Genomic DNA, 17,559 nt, shown 5'->3' on the forward strand with positions numbered 1-17,559 from the left:
ACACACATGAGCTAATATTAATGGGGGATTTTAACTTCCCTGATATCTGCTGGAAGACTATTACAGCGAAACATAGTATGTCCTGCCAATTCTTAGCATGTGTAGGGGACAGCTTTCTGATTCAGAAAGAAACAACTAGGGGGTCATCCATTTTGGACCTGGTGTTGACCAACAGGGATGAATTAGTTGTGAACATGAAGGTGGCCGGGAACTTGGAGGGAAGTGATCATGATCTGATAGAATTCAAGATCCTAAGGAAAGGAGGACATGAGAACAACCAAACAAGAACACTGGACTTCAGAAAGATAGATTTCAACCAGCTTGGAGAAATAGTAGGCCAGGTCCCATGGAAAGACCAATTAGGAAGAAAAGGAGCCAAAGCGTGCTGGCCATTCCTAAAAGATGTAATATTAGAGGCTAAACATCAAGCTATTCTAATGCAGAAGAAAGATAAGAAGAGCCACAGGAGGCCAATGTGGCTGCACAAGCAGTTTTTTACCTATCTAAAAACCAAATGGGATACATCCAGGAAATGGAAGGAGGGCCGTGTCACCAAGGAAGTTTACATGGGACTAGTGTGAGTGTGTAAGGACAAACTCAAGAAAGCTAAGGCAAGAATGAGTTGCATCTGGCACGGCATGTTAGAGACAACAAGAAAGAGTTCTATAAATGTGTCAGATGAAAAAGAAAAATCAGGGATGATGTGGGCCTGCTGCTCAATGGAGGTGGTGAGCTGGTAATGGAAGATAGTAGGCAGTGAGCAGCTATGCCTTCCTTTGCGTCAGTCTTTCACAAAAAATAACATGTGACTGGATGACTAGTGAAGTTGCCATAGATAATAAAGAGGAAGGGATGCAGATCAGAATAAATAAAGAACACGTCAGAGATCTTCTGACTAATTGGAATGAATTCAAGTTAGCAGGGCCGGATGCAGGGCTGGTATAACCACTAGGGAAACTAGGCCAAAAAGCGGTGCCCCAAATTTTTTTTTTGCACTACAGTGGAGTCACATCTTAGGCGGGGGTTAGGTTCTAAGGTCAGAGCATAAGAGGAAAATCATGTATAGTGAAAATTACCATAAGGTACAGTACATACAGTATACACTGTATGCACTAGAACAGGGGTCCTCAACCTACAGCACATGTGCCAAAGGTGGCACGTGAGCCGATTTTTTTTTTTTTAATGGCTGGCCACCGGCCCGCTCAGCCCACTGCTGGTCTGGGGTTCCGGCTGGGACCCCGGCTGGCAGCGGGCTGAGTGGGCCGGCGGCCGGGACCCTGGCTGGCAGGAGCCGGCGGACGAAACCCCAGACCACTCAGCCCGCTGCCAGCCCCGTTCAGCCCACTGCTGGCTGAGTAACGGAACCCCAGGCCGGCAGCAGGCTCAGCAGCGGCCGGGACCCGCCCCCTGCCATTAAAAAAATAAGCTCACGTGCCACCTTTGGCACACATGCTGTAGGTTGAGGAGACAGAACATTATGGGATGCAGATGAAATTATGGGATGGAGAATACTGCATTCTGGGATGTTGAAATCATGTTCCCAGTCACCGCTGTGCCACTCATTTTGGCCCCAGGAGGCACTGCAAAACCTTCCCCAAACCCCCTGTGCTTGATGGTGGCGAGTTGCACACTGGGATAGCTACCCATGGTGCACTGCTCTCTGCATCGATGCAAGCACTGATGATGAGGATGCGCACCACCAACACAAGGAGTATAGTGTGGACACACAAATGTGATTTAATTTCTGAGGAGGCTGTATGCCAATATCACTTGGGTCAACATCATTTAGTAGTATAGCGATGCCCTCTGTTTCAGGGTTTTCTATGAGAGCCCAGAGCATTATGCTGGTCCATTCATCCAAAAGATACAATCCACATATTGCAAGAGACAGAGAGACTGACCTCTCCGGAGCCCACATCCCAAAACCCACTATCTCCACTGGCACTCACTGGCCCTATTGCTGAGAGGCCCGATACTGAGCACACCTAGAAGGGCCCCATCAAGGCGAGGGGTTTCAGGTGCAATGGCAGGGGAAGTTTGTATAAGGAGCTTGTACTGCCCCTGCCAGTGCTGCACTGGGACTGGTACCTGTGCCATGGGACTAACCAGAGCACTGAAGTTTCCGCAGCTACTGCTCTGGTACCTGTCAGTAACACTAAATTCACTTCAAATAAGAGAACACCAGTGAAACTGGACCATTTTCATCAAATTCCAGAGATTCTCCAATGTCATCAGCTCAGCCCCCAAATCCTCTGGAAGCGAAGCACAAAATCCCTCTGCTGCCAGCATCTCATCACGTCCCTCCTTCCCCCCACGCCCCCTCGGCCTCCGGAATTACCTTCCTGGGACTTCCAGGACACGGCAGTGCTCCATTCGCTGGACTGCCCAGACCAAGCAGCGCCCTGGCTTGGCTTGGATCGCACACGAGCTTCATAGGTGCTGCCTGGCACAAGGGCATCACGCCTCAGCAGGCAATGGGAGGATTTTGCGACTGACACCGAGGAAGATTTCTGTCAGTGGGGAAGAGATAGTGAGGAGTCAGGGGTGGTGGAGAGAGATAGAGAGACTTGTTAGAGAGGCATGGGAGGATCCTTTTCTTGGGCAATTCTACTTAGCCAAGCACAGCCAGCGCTGTGATCCCGGGGTAACGTGGAGCCAGATACTGCTTGTGCAGGGCTCATTGCTCTCATAGTGCAAAGGCTGCTTTTTACTTGCTAGATCTCTGGCCATGACTAGCCAAGGCCGGACGGCACAGGGTTTGTAAGATGCACACATACCTAGCTACAGTGTGCACGGACCCACCGTCTGGGTCATTCAGGTTTCAGAGGATCGGCTGGGGTCAGCGGCAGCCAAGCAGGTTTCAGAGGATTGAAAAGGTTTGTTTTCTACCCTCTAAAAGGTGCAACCAAGAACAGCACATGCCAATGCCTAAGCACATCTCATGCCTACCTCCCAGGATTCCCACTCCCGCTTGTAGGTCACTTCAAACTCCAATTCATCATGCACCCAGTGGCTTTCATTAGTCCCTTCAGCTGCTTCCCAGGACAGCAAGAAGTCACCTGCTTCTGTGACGTTGATCCAGAGCTTCTGAGGTGGGAGGGGCTGGACTGGAAATGAGAAGGGACAACACGGGTTGCGGTTATTGGTAGATGGGGATGGGGAGTGGGCAGAGGGCCTGTCTAATACTTATCCTGTTGGCACTTGGCAGTGTAACAAGTAGAATTGCCAAGGCCATAGTGAAAATGGTGGTGAACAGAACAGAAGGGTAATAGGGACATGAGTGCAGTATTCACTTAAAGGTGAAGACATATTACTTATTACATATTACATTTTTCTGAGTAAAAAGGTTTGTTTGAGATCACTTTTTCCTAATGGCAGAGACACTTGGCCAGAGCAAGAGGGTGGGTCAACTTGGAGGAATATGTCTGGTTTTTCCATTGTAGGCTGGAAGGAAGGAATCCATCCATCCGTCATCCTCTAAGTGAGAAACAGAAACACAGGCCTCACAATGGAAATGAAACTATTCCTGGCAGGATAATAGGCTGACATGCAGAAGTAAGGTTAAAGGTTAGTGTTCAGGATTCTTGACTAGGGTTAGGGGATCAGGGCAGAGGAAGAAGTTTTAATTTCACAGGATCTCAAATATTCCTGGAGAGAAGAGAGCGGTGGTGTCTTGCCCTTACCATTCTGGAACAGGCTGACGTTCAGCTCGGCCTGCAGCAACCGATCGGGTTTGAAAGTGTAACTGTCGCGCAGCCCAATAGCAAACATGGTGCTGTTCCTGTGGCAGCTCCAGCAGACACAGGAGTCCTGGCAGATCGGCAACTCCTTGCCTCCCTGAGGCTCACATGGGATCTGTGTGCTTCTCCTATGTGCAGAGAAAGTGGGTGAGGAGGAGCTGATTTAGGTACAGATAGAAAATCCCAAATTAGGCTCCTGAAATCTTCCCCACATTCTGTTCTAGTCTATATAGATTCTTATGCTGCACTCATCACCGTAGCATCTGAGCACCTTCGAGTAGATCATTAAGCAATGTGACTTCACATCTGTCATCTGTGGGTGGGTCTCATTCTCTCCCCAGGGGGAAAAGCATGTGAAGTGCAGTGTCTTGTGTTGGTTGGGATTTTTTTTTAATATACACATGTTGCTGTGTATTTCTATTAGCAAAGGCATGTCAAAGAGATCGCCTTGCACTTGGAGTGGAAGGTGTGAGGTTGTGACTGTTGTTAAGTTCCCATAGAAGTTGATTCCACAGTCTCAGACTGGCCCCTGAGAAAGCTCTATCTCCAGCACAGATGAGAGTTAATCTTAGTGACAAGAGTTCCATTGTGCCAGAGAAGTGGAGTTGTCAACCACAATTTTTGTCCCAGAACATTAGATGGCCCATTAGATGGCTTGGGCCCCAACCCTGGAGAGCCTTGAAGATAAGGACAAGACCTTTAACTTGATTTGAAATTCTGTGGGAAGCCAGTGGAGGACAGTGGTGGTGAGTTCCCGATAGGCCTGTGTTGCTGAGGAGACACGCTGCAGTGTTCTGTACTAGCTGGAGTTTCCTACACACTGAAGGTTTCATGCCCAGGTACTTTGCCTTGCTGTGGTCCAGCCAAGAAGTGACAAAGGTGTGAATAACTGAAGCCAGGTCCACCAGGATGGGACCGAGTCCCCCAGCCAACCAGAAATGATAAAAAGCATTACTTGCTGGCACTGCTATGTGAGAGCTTAGGGTCAGCGAGGAATCCAAGAGTACTCCTCAATGATGGACTGAACTGACTGATTGTGGGTATGTGACTTCAGCCAAAAGAGACTGCACTGTGGCTGCAAACACTTCAAAATGCTTTCCTCTGCCCACCAGCTTCACCTCTATCTTGCTCTGGTTCAGCTTCAGCCAGCTGTTCTTCACCCATGAGCTGGTCTCATCCAAGCACTGGGCCGTCTTGGTGGTAGCGGCGTGCTTGTGTGCGGTGAAGGATAAGTAGAGAGCTGTGTCTCATGGGCACATTGCTGGCACTAATGTCCAGTTGTCTGACTAGTTCACGCTCATCCCAGGATCATCCTCACAGCTCATCTTCTGATTGGACTCCAGAGCATTCTCTCAAGAGTCAAGTCGTTGTACGGGTTCTTTTTCCAGGGGTGATGGGCTCACTTAGGTCCCAATCCAAAGCACAGTGAAGTCAGCGGGAGTCCTTCCACTGACTTCAATAGGCATGGGATCAAGCCACTAATGATTTCAGCATCTCTTCCCGAAAAGGCAATAGAGATGATACCTTCCTATTCCCCACCAATTTCCCCCATTCCTAAACCCTGACCTTTACTCTCCCCATCTCCCCATCTCTTGCTTTCCACATCTCCCTCTCTGCCCACCACATCCGTCCAGGCCTGATGGCTCAGTTCCCCTCTCTAAAGGAAACAGATGTGGTGGGCAGATACTGGAGGTACACAGCCCAGTAACTCTGGGCGGAAACCCGATTGCACAGCTTGGCATAACCACTTCTCTCTTTTCAGTCTCTCCACCCATCCTTATTTTGCAGATGTGACCTCACCAGAGCTATGTTCCTTCTGACCCTGCAACAAAGAAGATCCAGGGGAATGTTTGGGAGCGGGGAACCATCCCTCTCTCTTCTGCTGATGAATGAACCTCAACACAGCTGTACTCTAATGCCTATTTCTTCACTCCAGGTACAGTAAGCTAACAGGCCCTGCCGTCACTCACACCTGGGATCCCCCAGAAAAACCAAGGGAGAGTGATAGAAAAACTAATAAAATAAACTGATCAGCGCACCTTCCTGTATCTCCCCATCCTCCCAATGCAGACCTAAAAGAGTCTCCAACTTCCACCCCTCAGCAGGACCAGCACAGGTGTCCATGTGCTCCTCAAAGCCGGGCTGTCAGCTCGGATCCCTTTCCCTCCTCCCATTCCCACCTCTTAGGTTCAGCAGCCAGAGGCCTCTTGAGTCCTTCTGCAGCAGAGCAGGGGTCAGGCACTTACTTGTCTATATTGTCCTCATGGTAAAGTGTCACATTGAGGAAGCGACGTGTCACTGTGCATTCCTGCCACGTGCAGGTCGTCTGGGAGGTGTAGTCATTGTAGCAGCGCAGGCTCTGCATCGGGAGGCTCTCTGCAGGGGGAAGGAAAGCACAACGCTGTGGGTGGGTCATAGAGAGGGGCAGTGAGGAATAATGGGATGTGCACACCGGTGCCATGGCGGGGAGGGCAAAGATGGCGAAATGGGGCACAAATGGGTAAACTCTCCTGGGAGTCCCTCCCATGTCAGTTAGCTCACGTGTCAGGGATGTCATGGACAAAAACCTCCCGCTCCCCGATGCTCACAATCCAGAGGCTGAAGAAGAGCAGTTTACATACCAGGAGCTGTGGTAATGAGAGAATCGTCCCTGTGCATTCACAGTCTGGCCAACTTGTGTGAGTCTATCATGAGTCTCAGACTACTGAGTGTTTTTCTTAAAGCCCCAACATCTGCACTGAGGTTATTACCCGAGACTCTCACTTTTCATGTACAAAAAGTAAGTGTCTGACCTACACGGCTGGGAAGAGAAGCTTGAAGGATGAGCCCTAAATACGCCAACACCAAATGACAAATCAACCCCCCCCCCCAGCTGTATTCTCATTCAAATCTCATGATATTTAAGTCACTCTCAGGATTTTTTAGGCCTGACCCTTGATTTCTGAACGCTGGGGGTTGGCAGTTCTGATTTGCATTGTGGGAGTTGCCCTGGTGGTGAGCACACAGAACCCTCGTTGAAAGCCATGTTCTTGGTGGGTGCATGAGCATCCTCACAGTGTCATTGGTCAGACGACCTCCTCTGCATATGGGAGTGAGCCCATCAACTGCCTCCATTCCTTCTCCTGAACTGCTTTATTATTGTTGCATTATTTCAGGAGGTGTCGCTCGCAGTAATGCACTATATGACATGTCATATGATGTCAAGCCATGCCACAAAATACCTCTAAGGCCCAAGTGAAGGACTTGGCAATGAAGAGGGCTGCCCTGGTGTGAGAATGGGATTTGGACCTGAGAATGGATCACATAGCTTAAGAGCCTTGGAGGTCAGATAGGCCTGGAGACTTGGGTGTCTTTCCTTGAGTGTGTGAGAGGTGAAAGCCCTGCCAATAGCACATTGGGCTGGGGAGTGTGATTGCCCCAGCACAGCAGACATCAGACATGCACATCCACCGCTGGAAAGAGAGATGTGCATGAGGCACCTCCTCTGAAACCCATTTTAGGCTCTGTACGGGGTCTGGGCTTGGTGCAGAGCTGGGACAACAGGGGCTCAGAGGGAACATTGTGGAATTTGGAGAAATTCCTCCCTTTCTAAGGTACACTGACCTAGAACCAAGCAACAAACAACTAGCTCAAGGGTGGGCAAACTACGGCCTGGAGGCCACATCCAGCCCTTCAGATATTTTAATCCGGCCCTTGAGCTCCCGACGGGCAGCGGGGTCCGGGACTTGCCTTGCTCCGTGCGTGCTGCGGCTCCGTGTGGCTCCTGGAAGTAGCGGCATCCCCCCCTCCGGCTCCTAAGCATAGGGGCAGCCAGGGGGCTACGTACGCTGCCCCTGCCCCAAGCTCCAGCTCCTCAGCTGCCATTGGGAACCGCGGCCAATGGGAGCTGCAGGGGCAGCGCCTGCGGACGGGGCAGTGCTTCGAGCCACCTATCTGCACTTCCACGTAGGAGCTGGAGGGGGGACATGCTGCTACTTCCAGGAGCTGCTTGAGGTAAGCGCCACCTGGAGCCTGCACCCCTGACACGCTCCTGCGCCCCAACCCCCTGTCCCAGCCCTGATCCTCCTCCCACCCTCCGAATCCCTCGGTCCCAGCCCAGATAACCCTCCTGCACCCATAACCCCTCATCCACAGCCTCACCCCAGAGCCCGCACCCCATCCGGAGCCTGCACCCCAACCCCCTCCCCCAGTCCGGAGCTCCCTCCACACCCTGAACTCCTCATTTCTGACCCCACGCCAGAGCCCTCATCCCCAGCCAGAGTCCTCCTGCACCCCAATCCCCAATTTTGTGAGCATTCATGGCCCACCATACCATTTGCATATGCACATGTGGCCCTTGGGCCAAAAAGTTTGCCCACCCCTGAACTAGCTCTAACTGTGCACAGATGGGAGATTAATCCTAGAAACAGGAGCAATCAATAGACATGACAGAGGGTCCTGTTTGTTCTCTGCAGTGGTAAAGAAGGAACTAAGGTGGTTCAGAGGGATGGACACCCCTAGACGTGAGCCTTTGACACTGACACTGGTGACTTGCTCTGTCTCCCTGCCCCTCACATTTCCCCCCTCCTCTCTGTCTCTCTTTCACACACACCTCACAGTCATCCTCCTATTTGTCCACACTTCCAAATGGATATTCGTTCACTTACACTCCCACCTGAATCTATGTATCGTTCTATCCCTCCACTCTCCTTCAGGGGTCTGTCTATCCCTGCACTGCACCTCCAGTTCACCCACCTACTCACCAGCCAGCTTTTTCATACATTTGCCCAACAGCCCACCTGTCCATCCATCCATCTACTCACTCTCCTGCTTTTCCATCCATCCATCCACTTCTCCATCCAACCATCCACTTCTCCATCCATCCATTTCTCCATTCAACCATGCACCCTCGCATCTGTAATTCCATCCACATTTCAATCCACTTACCATACCACCCATTCACATAAACAATCACCCTCTTGCCTGTCAGTCTAGTCACCAACATACACATCTGGAATGGCAGAGGGAGCAGTTGAGCAGAGGAAACAGGGAAAGTAGGAAAGGGAATGGAGAAGAGTAAAGGGACTGGAAGGAGGGGAGGGAAGATGATAAAAAGGGCAGGGGGGAAAAAGAAGAGGAAAAGAAACCAAAACTCACCTCGAGATTCTCCGACCCTGAAAGCCCAGCACAGAGCCAGCAGAGCACTGCAGAACAACTTCATCTTCACACCAGCCTGCGCCCACCAGCTCAGTCCTGCTCCCTGTGCTCTGGGCTGGTCGCTGGCCTGGGGTTCTTGCAATCACACTTGTTAACTCCTTCTTTGTCACCTGTTGAATGTGGAAGCCAAGCTCTGATGGTCAGGTGGTTGGGACCTTCTGTGAGACAGAAAACCTTCCCTCCTGCACTAAGGGGACCTTTCACTGATCCATCAAGGCCACAAGGGACCATTAGTCAGACCTCCTGTAGGACATAGGCTGGAGAATAAAATTGACTTCCAGGACCGGTTCATTGCAGGAGAGAGGGGAATTCAGTCTCCATGTTCATTCACCACTGGGATTCCCCCGCACACATACACAGCTCCCTCATTTGTTTGCAAGCCTGCCCTGGAGACTCACCATCCTACCCTACCCCGCCCCATCTCCCCCACTCATATACATCTCCCCTCTCTTGGGATGAGATGGGGATTCAGTCTTCATGTTCCTTCAGTTCTGGGCTTCTCCCCCATATGCTTCTCCTCCAGCAACACCCCTCGAGAGAATTGCTTTGAAGTGATTCCAAGTGGCAGTTTGCAGCCAGCTCCCCTGGAATTGCTTTGGGACCCAATCCACAGACATAATCCCAAAGGAGATTTATTGTCTCTTTTTGTGGGATCTAGCATTGAATTCAGTGGTGCAAAAACCATGGTCAAATTCTCCATTGGTGTAACTCAACTGAAGTGAAAGTACTTGCACCACTGGAGAATGTGCCCCATATTACTGCTTGCTAAAGAGTATAACAGACCCCCCCCCCCCCCCCGCCGCCTTGGGCACAGCCACAGAGCCAAGCCTCTGTGCTCTGGGGATGTCTGATCTGGGGCTTTTCTCCACTTTGGGAAAGTATGGAGAAGAGGATCCACCCAGAACAACCCCCAGCTTCCTAAATGCCATTTCCTTTGATAGAATATGAGGTTCTAGACAAGTGAACATTCATCACAGAGACGAGATCTATGACTAATGGCTCCAGAGCTCATGAGCCCTTGTCTGTCCGGGGACAGGCTCTCTTTGCCACATACCCTTCCCCCAGTAAAGGCAGAGTTTCCTCACCTGAGCCAAGAGCTGCTGGTGGGACAGCCGCCTCACAGCAGGTGGATCACTGACCCTCTCAGTTCTCACTCCCTGGCAGCTGGAGCGTCTTTACACATACAGGAATCAGCAATGACCATGACTGTCCAAGACTGGAATGGATCCCCCTGGGAAATAATGAAGCTGGGGTATCCCCTGCACCTTTTGCCCTCTCAGGGCTTCCACACCCTGTATGCCTCCTTTCAGGGAGTAGACACAGCCCTGAACACTCTGAAGTTGGAGTGTGACACGCAGACTCTGAACTTCCTATTTTTGTAGTTTGTTTGACACCCTCGGAGCGCCTTCTGAGGCAGTTCTTAAAACCTGGGCGGGGAAGGGAGTATTTCTCTTTTCATTGTTATATTGTATTGTTTCTGATTAAACAGTTTCCAGGAATCAGGACACATTGTTTTCTTGAAATCAGGAGTAATACACTGCTAAAAGAAGCTGTCCTTTGCTTCCTATCTCCTTCCCCCTCCCCCTGCCCCCCCACTCGGACCCTCGGGAAAAAGACAGATGTAAAAGAGAAGTAGTTCCCTCCCTTCCTGTCCCCTGTTTGTTTCATCCACATGCTGTATCTTCCCATAACCTAGATTGTAGATCTTTGGGGGCAGGGATTACTCTTTTCTACATTGATCCCTGGAGTTCCAGTGAATTCAGTGAGCTTTGCATCATACTTTAAATAATAAAGAGAGCACAAGAGGAGCTAGAAGAAAATTAGAGGGTAGAAATGTAGGATAACTCACCCAAGAATCCCACATGGTTTTAAATACAACTTCCTGTAACTACCAATTAGTCTTCAACCTAGAGGCCCAAGAAGTGGGCTACGGAGAGTTGTGAGTGTCAAGGATGGGGCCCTCTGAAGCCTAGCAGCCCTTTGGCATGGGTTATAAGGGTCAAGGTGGGGCATGAAGGCAAACTGGGGGCCAGCATTCCTCTGAGGTTGGCTGTAAAGGCATTTATAGGCCACGGATGGGGCGCTCTGCAGTGCAGTGCCCAGGGAGACTGTGTGTAAGGGGCACGGCGTGGGGTGACTGGCGACAATGGCAGGCTATACAAGGTTATATCAGACTGAGTGTTAGGGCACACTGGAGTCCAGCAGCCCCATGAGACAGATTGCAAGGGACCAGAATGAGTCAGAGTCAAGAGCAGAGCTCCACTTGCTACAGGGCACATCTGCACTTCAGGCTGGGGTGTGATTCCCAGTTCAAGGAGACATACTAATGCTAGTTTAAAATATAATGCAGACCGCAGTGTGAGCAGTGGGAAGGGCTAGCAGCCCCAAGTATGTACCCATCCAAGACCCTAGGCACAGTGAAAGTATACAGGAACAAGACCCCGGGAATGGTTCCCCGCATAGCTTATCAGAAGGGACTTTTGTGGTCATCTAGTTTGACTGCCTGTCTAACTCAGGCCATAGGGCTTCCCTGAATTAAATTCCTTGTTGAACTAGTGCAGATCTTGTAGAAAAACAGCCAATCTTGATTGTAACATTTCCAGTGATGGCAAATCCACCATAGCCCTTGCTAAATTGTTCACTGATGAAAATGTTAAATAGTGTAGGGCCAAGAACCAATCCCTATAGACCCCACTAGCAATACACTGATGATTTCCCATTTACAGTTACATTCTGAGACCTATCCATTAGTCAGTTTTTAATCCATTTAATGTACCATGTTGATTTTGAATCAGTCTAGTTTCTTAATCAAAATATCCGGAAGTACCAACTCAAATGCCTCACAGAAAGCCAAGTATATTTCATCTACACTATATCTTCATCAACCAAACTAGTAATCTCATAAAAAATATCGAATCTGACAAGATCTATTTGCCATAAACCCAAGTTGATTGGTATTAATTATATTACTCACATTTAATTCTTTACTAATTGAGTTCTGTCTCAGCTGCTCCATTAATTTACCTGGGATCAATGTCAGATTGACAGGCCTATAATACCCAGGTCATCCTATTTACTTTTTAAAGTATTGGCACAACATTAGGTTACTTCCGGTCCTCTGGAACTTTTCCAGTGTTCTAAGACTTATTGAAATTCAACATTAACAGCCCAGACGTCCTCAGCCAGCTCTTTTAAAATCCTGGACCTGCTGATTTAAAGATGTCTAACTCATAGGCACCGACTCTATGGGTGTTCCAGGACTGGAGCACCCATGGACAAAAATTAGTGGGTGTTCAGCACCCACTGGCAGCCAGCTCCCCCTCCTGTCCCAGCGCCTCCCCCTCCCTCCCAGCGCCGACTGCCTGCCGCAATCAACTGTTTCGCAGCGTGCAGGAGGCTCTGGGAGGGAGGGGGAGGAGTGCAGATGGGGCATGCTGGCGGGAGGGGAAGAACTAGGTGGGAAAGAGGTGGAGTGGGAAGAGGCAGGGCAGGGGTGGGAGCCTGGGGGAAGGGGGTGGGTGGGGGCGGGGCCTGGGGCAGAGCGGGGGGTTGAGAACCCCCTGGGCCCAGAGGAAGCCGGCACCTATGGTACAGTAGCTGCTGTTTAACATCCTTCTGAGTTACTATTAGAATGGAGAGTCTTTCATCTTCATCATACAATATGAATACATCACCCTGCTTCCCACCCCCCAAAATACAGAACAGAAATGGTCATAGATAGGGCTCTACCAAATTCACGGCCACGAAAAACACGTCACGGTCTGGCCCCGTGAAATCCAGTCTGACCCCGTGAAATCTGGTCTTTTGTGTGCTTTTACCCTATGCTATACAGATTTCACAGGGGAGACCAGCGTTTCTCAAATTGGGAGTCCTGACCCAAAAGGGAGTTGTAGGGGGGTCGCAAGGTTATTTTAGGGGGGTCATGGTATTGCCACCTTTACTTCTGCACTGTCTTCAGAGCTGGGTGGCTGGAGAGAGGCAGCTGTGGGCCAGGCGCCCAGCTCTGAAGGCAGCGCCCCACTAGCAGCAGCGCAGGAATAAGGGTGGCAATACCATACCAGGCCAGCCCTACTTCTGTGCTGCTGCCTTCAGAGCTGGGCGGCCAGAGAGTGGTGGCTGCTGACTGAGGGCCCAGCTCTGAAGGCAGCAGCGCAGAAGTAAGGGTGATTGGCTGATTGCGGGCCTGCTCTGCTTCCAGCAGCTCCCATTGGCCTGGAGCAGCGAACCGTGGTCACTGAGAGCCGCGATCGGCCGAACCTGCGGACACGGCAGGTAAACAAACCGTCCCGGCCCGCCAGGGGCTTTCCCTGCACAAGTGGCGGAACAAGTTTGGGAACCACTGGTCTAGATAATATCTAGTACTGCCCCAGGGCAGAGGACTGGACTAGATGACCTATCAAGGTCTCTTCCAGCTCTGCATTTCTATGATTATATTGTCTGTCCAGCAGCACCTAGCACACTGATGGCACTGTATAATTAATATATACAAATCCCATACAAAAAGCTACATATAGGCCCTGATTGAGCAAAGCACTTCAGCACATGCTGAACTTTAAGCACATGAGTTAGCCCTCTGGTTTCCATGGGACTACTCACATGCTTGCAGTTAAGCACACGCTGAAGTGCATTGCTGGACCAGGGCCTAATGGCACATGCAAGCTCCAAAGTTGTCTGCACAAGTCAGGAAATTCTCTAGTTGAAAGGATATGTCCCATTGTTACAATTAACACCTAAGGTAACTGTTTCCCCGGTATAATCAGAATTGCTGGGATATTTTGGTTCATTGGTAATGCTGAAAAAAATAAATTGTTTTGGAGTCAAATGAAGCCTTTTGACAAGACTGAAATGTTTCATTTTGATCTACCCTCTTAAAAATAAAATTAGAGGGAATTTGGAAACAGTTGTTTCAAACAAAACCCAAAGCATTTAGTTTCAAAACTGTCAAAACATTTTATTTTGATTTGGGGGGATTTTTTAAAAGTTCTCCCTCTTAAACCCCTCCCCGCCACCCACAAACACACTGAAATAATTCAGTGAAATTGACATAAATGTGTCAAATATTTTGTCACAGAACTGCATTTTTTTGCCAGGAAAAACGTCAAAATTTTCATCCAGCTATTAGTCAGTGGATCAGTTTCCCCTGTTTGTGTGGGTTTTACACGCAGCAACAAGAGAAAAAACCATTAAAAAAACCCCAGGAAAATGTGATTGCAAAAAACACCAAAATTTGCAGGTGGATTCAATCCTAATCCTAACCTAACGCTGAACCCACTCTTAATTGTTTTTTTTTTTTTTTTTTACAAATGGAGTAGATTTCAAGTTAATGGCATCCCTTTAAAATTACACACGCAAGCTGCATGCTGCCTATTGGTGCAAGTACATTACAGTACCATCTTCGATTATACGATTGCACAGTATTTTTCAAATATATCATAATTTTTGTATAATCTAAGAAACATAAGTAGCCCTTGTTAGGAGCAATATATGACTTTCTTGGAGGAGGATTATTTTTAACAGCCCTGCAACTGAAAACCAATTATTGCAAGAAAAATTTTATAAAAGTGTTTTCTTCCATCCAAATTCCTCATGCTAAAAATGGCTAAACAGATTTTGCTGAAGCTTTCAAAAAAAATTTCACTTTCAGGCAAAGACCAAGCTTGGGAAATTTCAGCCCCATAAGTAAACATGTCAGAAAGTTATAAGTGACTGAGAAAAAGGAGTTAAAGGTTCAGACTAGCTTCTACTCGAACTGTAGCAGGGTTTGATATAATAGCAATTTGCTGGTAGCTATGTCATGTGAGGCTGCAAAAGTTGGTTAAAAAAAGGAGGAAGCCAGAGAAGGAGTGAAATTTGATTGAGCAATTACGTCATGGAAATTATCATCAGTCATCATGGGGCCCATTTCCTAAAAGTGGTAAGAGTTACAGAAAGCCATGGGATTTAACGCATTCAAGGAGGAACCTTGACAACCTCTGGTTTTATGGTAGGGAACTTAAAATATTTTGGCCTGGAGAGAGGAGGAAGGAAAGCTACTTTGCAGTCTCTACACTGGAACAATACATTTCCCTCAATGCTTCCAGGAGTAGCTCTGAGTTCCCAGCCGGTCCCCCGGTGACACAAATAGTTACAACCCCCCCACTCCCCACCTCGAGGGATTGCAATCAAGGCATATATAATAAGCAACATAGCAGCTGTCCCTTTAAGCCTAATGTGGGAGCACAGTGAATTCGCTTAACTCCTCTAGGGGCTGGGGTATGCAGAATGCTGCTGCTGCAAGAAGAGGCTAGCCTGTAGCTGGGCACTGAGAAGGTCTCTGTCTGCAACAGGCTCCTAAATAAACTGGTTTGGACTCCCAGCATGAACAAAGATTTCCTTCAAAAGCTGAGTCTTGTGATTAAGAATGTAGGGGGACTGGAGTTTCCCACATGGCAGAGAGACAGAGATCTATTTAAGAGCAGGATTCTGCTCTGTACAGGAGGGCCAATCATCTCTGCATACACACAACCAAAGGACTTGCAGGAGGGGAGAGCAGGTAGGTCTCTGATCCACCTGAAACACTGACAAACCTCAGACTCCCAGCAGAGGCGAGCACACACCAGGGGAGGAGGTGTCTCAGGACTTTTGTTTTCAGAGAGCTGTAACTCTTGAGTCCTTTAAGAGTAAAGTCTCTGTGGTTAAGAAATTCCTCTGCTAAGTCTGCGTTCCTCGCTTTTCTGCCATATTGTCCCCTAAGGGGTTAAACTAGAATCCCTGAGTGACCCACAGCCTCAGAGGAGATCTGGGGAGCAGGACTAAATAACTGGGGTGCTCAGCAGGTCTCAGACACCAGTTTAAGGGTCTAGGGTGGCTGGACAGCGGTGCCCCACATCCCAAGGGTGTCAGACAAAAGGCCCAAGCCTGGGAGTGTGTCCTAGACTCCCACAGCTAGAAACAATTATTAGACTCTGCCCAGGCCCACTTGGCTTGGAAGCACATGGAACCCAGTCATTGGGTCCATTCACAACAGACTAGGGACCATACAGAGTGGTACTGGGCCAGGTTGTGACAACTGCCAACTCTCCAGAGTAATAGGGAAGAGTATGTCAAGCCCAGAACACTGGGATGGCTGGACAGACCCTAACGCAGCCAGGAGTGGGAGGAACTCAGGAAATATGCCTGGGAGTGAATCTCTGCATCCAGTAGTGGCTGCACCTCCATCTGCCTGTGCTGTACCTCATTAATGCCATGAGGTCCTTGAACAATGGGGTGCTGCTCAGGTCCTCTTCCACTGATATGTCCCTAGAAGAGGGAAAAGACATTGTCATCTCACTTGATCAGAGCAGATCCCTGACTGGGCTGCAGGAGTCTGGGCATCTCTCCAGCAGTCACATGAAAGCATCATCTCATTACCTGATGCCGTGGAGAGTGTCATCCTGGTAATAGCAGCGCAGCCAATTGATAGTGCCCTCCTCTGGGGGTAAGTCTTGAATGATCTTCACAAGAGCACATGGGAAGATTCCGGTGGCATCGTGGACAGTTCCTTGGGACAAGTGGAAGGAAAAGAACGACAAAGAGGGCACTATTTTTGCTACATGTGATCTGCTGTGGAAATGTATGTCATATACACAAATCAGACACCTCCCTCAGAGGCTGTTCTCTTTCACAGAGCAGAGATACCATATCAGCAATCAGCTTGCATGCACCCCCAGCCTGGTCTCACAATTTTGCGGTATTGCCCAAGTCCCCTTTTAGATAGGGTGGTGTGAGTGGATGAAGTACAGTACGTACCAAGCCACGTAAACAAAAGCAATCTAATCACATCTAAACAGGAGTTTCCTTCTGCTTTCTGTGGCCCTTGAGCATGCTACTCACTTCTACAGAATCCAGATGGTATGACAGGGAAGGAGTAGAAGTGAAACCCAAATGCCAGAGAAGAGAAAACCTGAAATCCAAACACAGCCCAGAAAGTAAGAACCCTGCAATTTGGAGATGGAGGCTTAGTCCCTAGTAGGCTAATGGCTTATGCACCCCGACAGCTTTGTGATCCAAATTCAGTCTCACCTCTAGTCTTTGTTGATCCTGCTGCATGGATAGATCAAGTTTCCCTTCTTGAAGTCATCTCCAGTGTACTGATTCTAGGAAAGTCAAACAGTGCCTAGGGGAAATAACCAACATTTACATGATAAACTCACGGTTTACGACTGCATCCTGTTTTCCTGTCCTGCTTCCACACAGGAAAGAGGTTACTTACCTGTAGCTCGCATTCTTGGAGTATATTGCCCATGCAGACCCCTGGTACTGAGATGCACACTGAGAGCTGGACCCATGAGGAAAGCATAGATATGCTTCTATAGGCGGGAGGGGGGGGACTATTCACTTGTCCTAGACTATTATTATCACATCCCTGAGACAGTCTTACAAGAAGATACTACAGCTAAACAGGTGATTGTGCATTTCAACACCATTTTTGCTCGACATGGATGTATCTGACAGTATTATAAGGCTTTGTGCGAAGTTTAGTGGACATGAGTTTAAGTAGTTTGCAATAAAGTGGGGGGATTTGGCAGCCGACTGCCTCCTTATTATCCCCAATCCAAGGGGCCGGTGGCAAAGTGAGTCAAAATAATCAAGTGCCTATAGAAAA

The 17,559-nt window shown here is 49.0% G+C and overlaps 1 protein-coding gene across 2 annotated transcripts in view; it reads right to left on the reverse strand.

Annotated features, from left to right (window-relative positions):
- LOC101952438 (cytokine receptor common subunit beta) overlaps nucleotides 1–17,559 on the reverse strand; it is a 43,745-nt gene that overhangs the window by 19,320 nt on the left and 6,866 nt on the right. The window contains exons 2-10 of one of the 2 annotated variants that reach the window (XM_042843589.2): nucleotides 16,977–17,070; nucleotides 16,326–16,455; nucleotides 16,149–16,214; nucleotides 10,022–10,167; nucleotides 8,877–9,046; nucleotides 5,987–6,116; nucleotides 3,684–3,868; nucleotides 2,950–3,107; nucleotides 2,339–2,510 (exon numbers count right to left, since the gene is read on the reverse strand). In XM_042843589.2, the coding sequence (XP_042699523.2) occupies nucleotides 2,339–2,510; nucleotides 2,950–3,107; nucleotides 3,684–3,868; nucleotides 5,987–6,116; nucleotides 8,877–8,940 (709 nt within the window). In that variant the 5' untranslated portion in view covers nucleotides 8,941–9,046; nucleotides 10,022–10,167; nucleotides 16,149–16,214; nucleotides 16,326–16,455; nucleotides 16,977–17,070. Of the gene's footprint in view, nucleotides 1–2,338; nucleotides 2,511–2,949; nucleotides 3,108–3,683; nucleotides 3,869–5,986; nucleotides 6,117–8,876; nucleotides 9,047–10,021; nucleotides 13,909–16,148; nucleotides 16,215–16,325; nucleotides 16,456–16,976; nucleotides 17,071–17,559 lie in introns of those variants that run through there. The other variant, XM_008179336.4, reaches the window with a different exon arrangement.

The sequence above is a fragment of the Chrysemys picta genome, chromosome 1 (genome assembly GCF_011386835.1).
Source record: "Chrysemys picta bellii isolate R12L10 chromosome 1, ASM1138683v2, whole genome shotgun sequence".
Lineage (NCBI taxonomy): Eukaryota > Metazoa > Chordata > Testudines > Emydidae > Chrysemys > Chrysemys picta.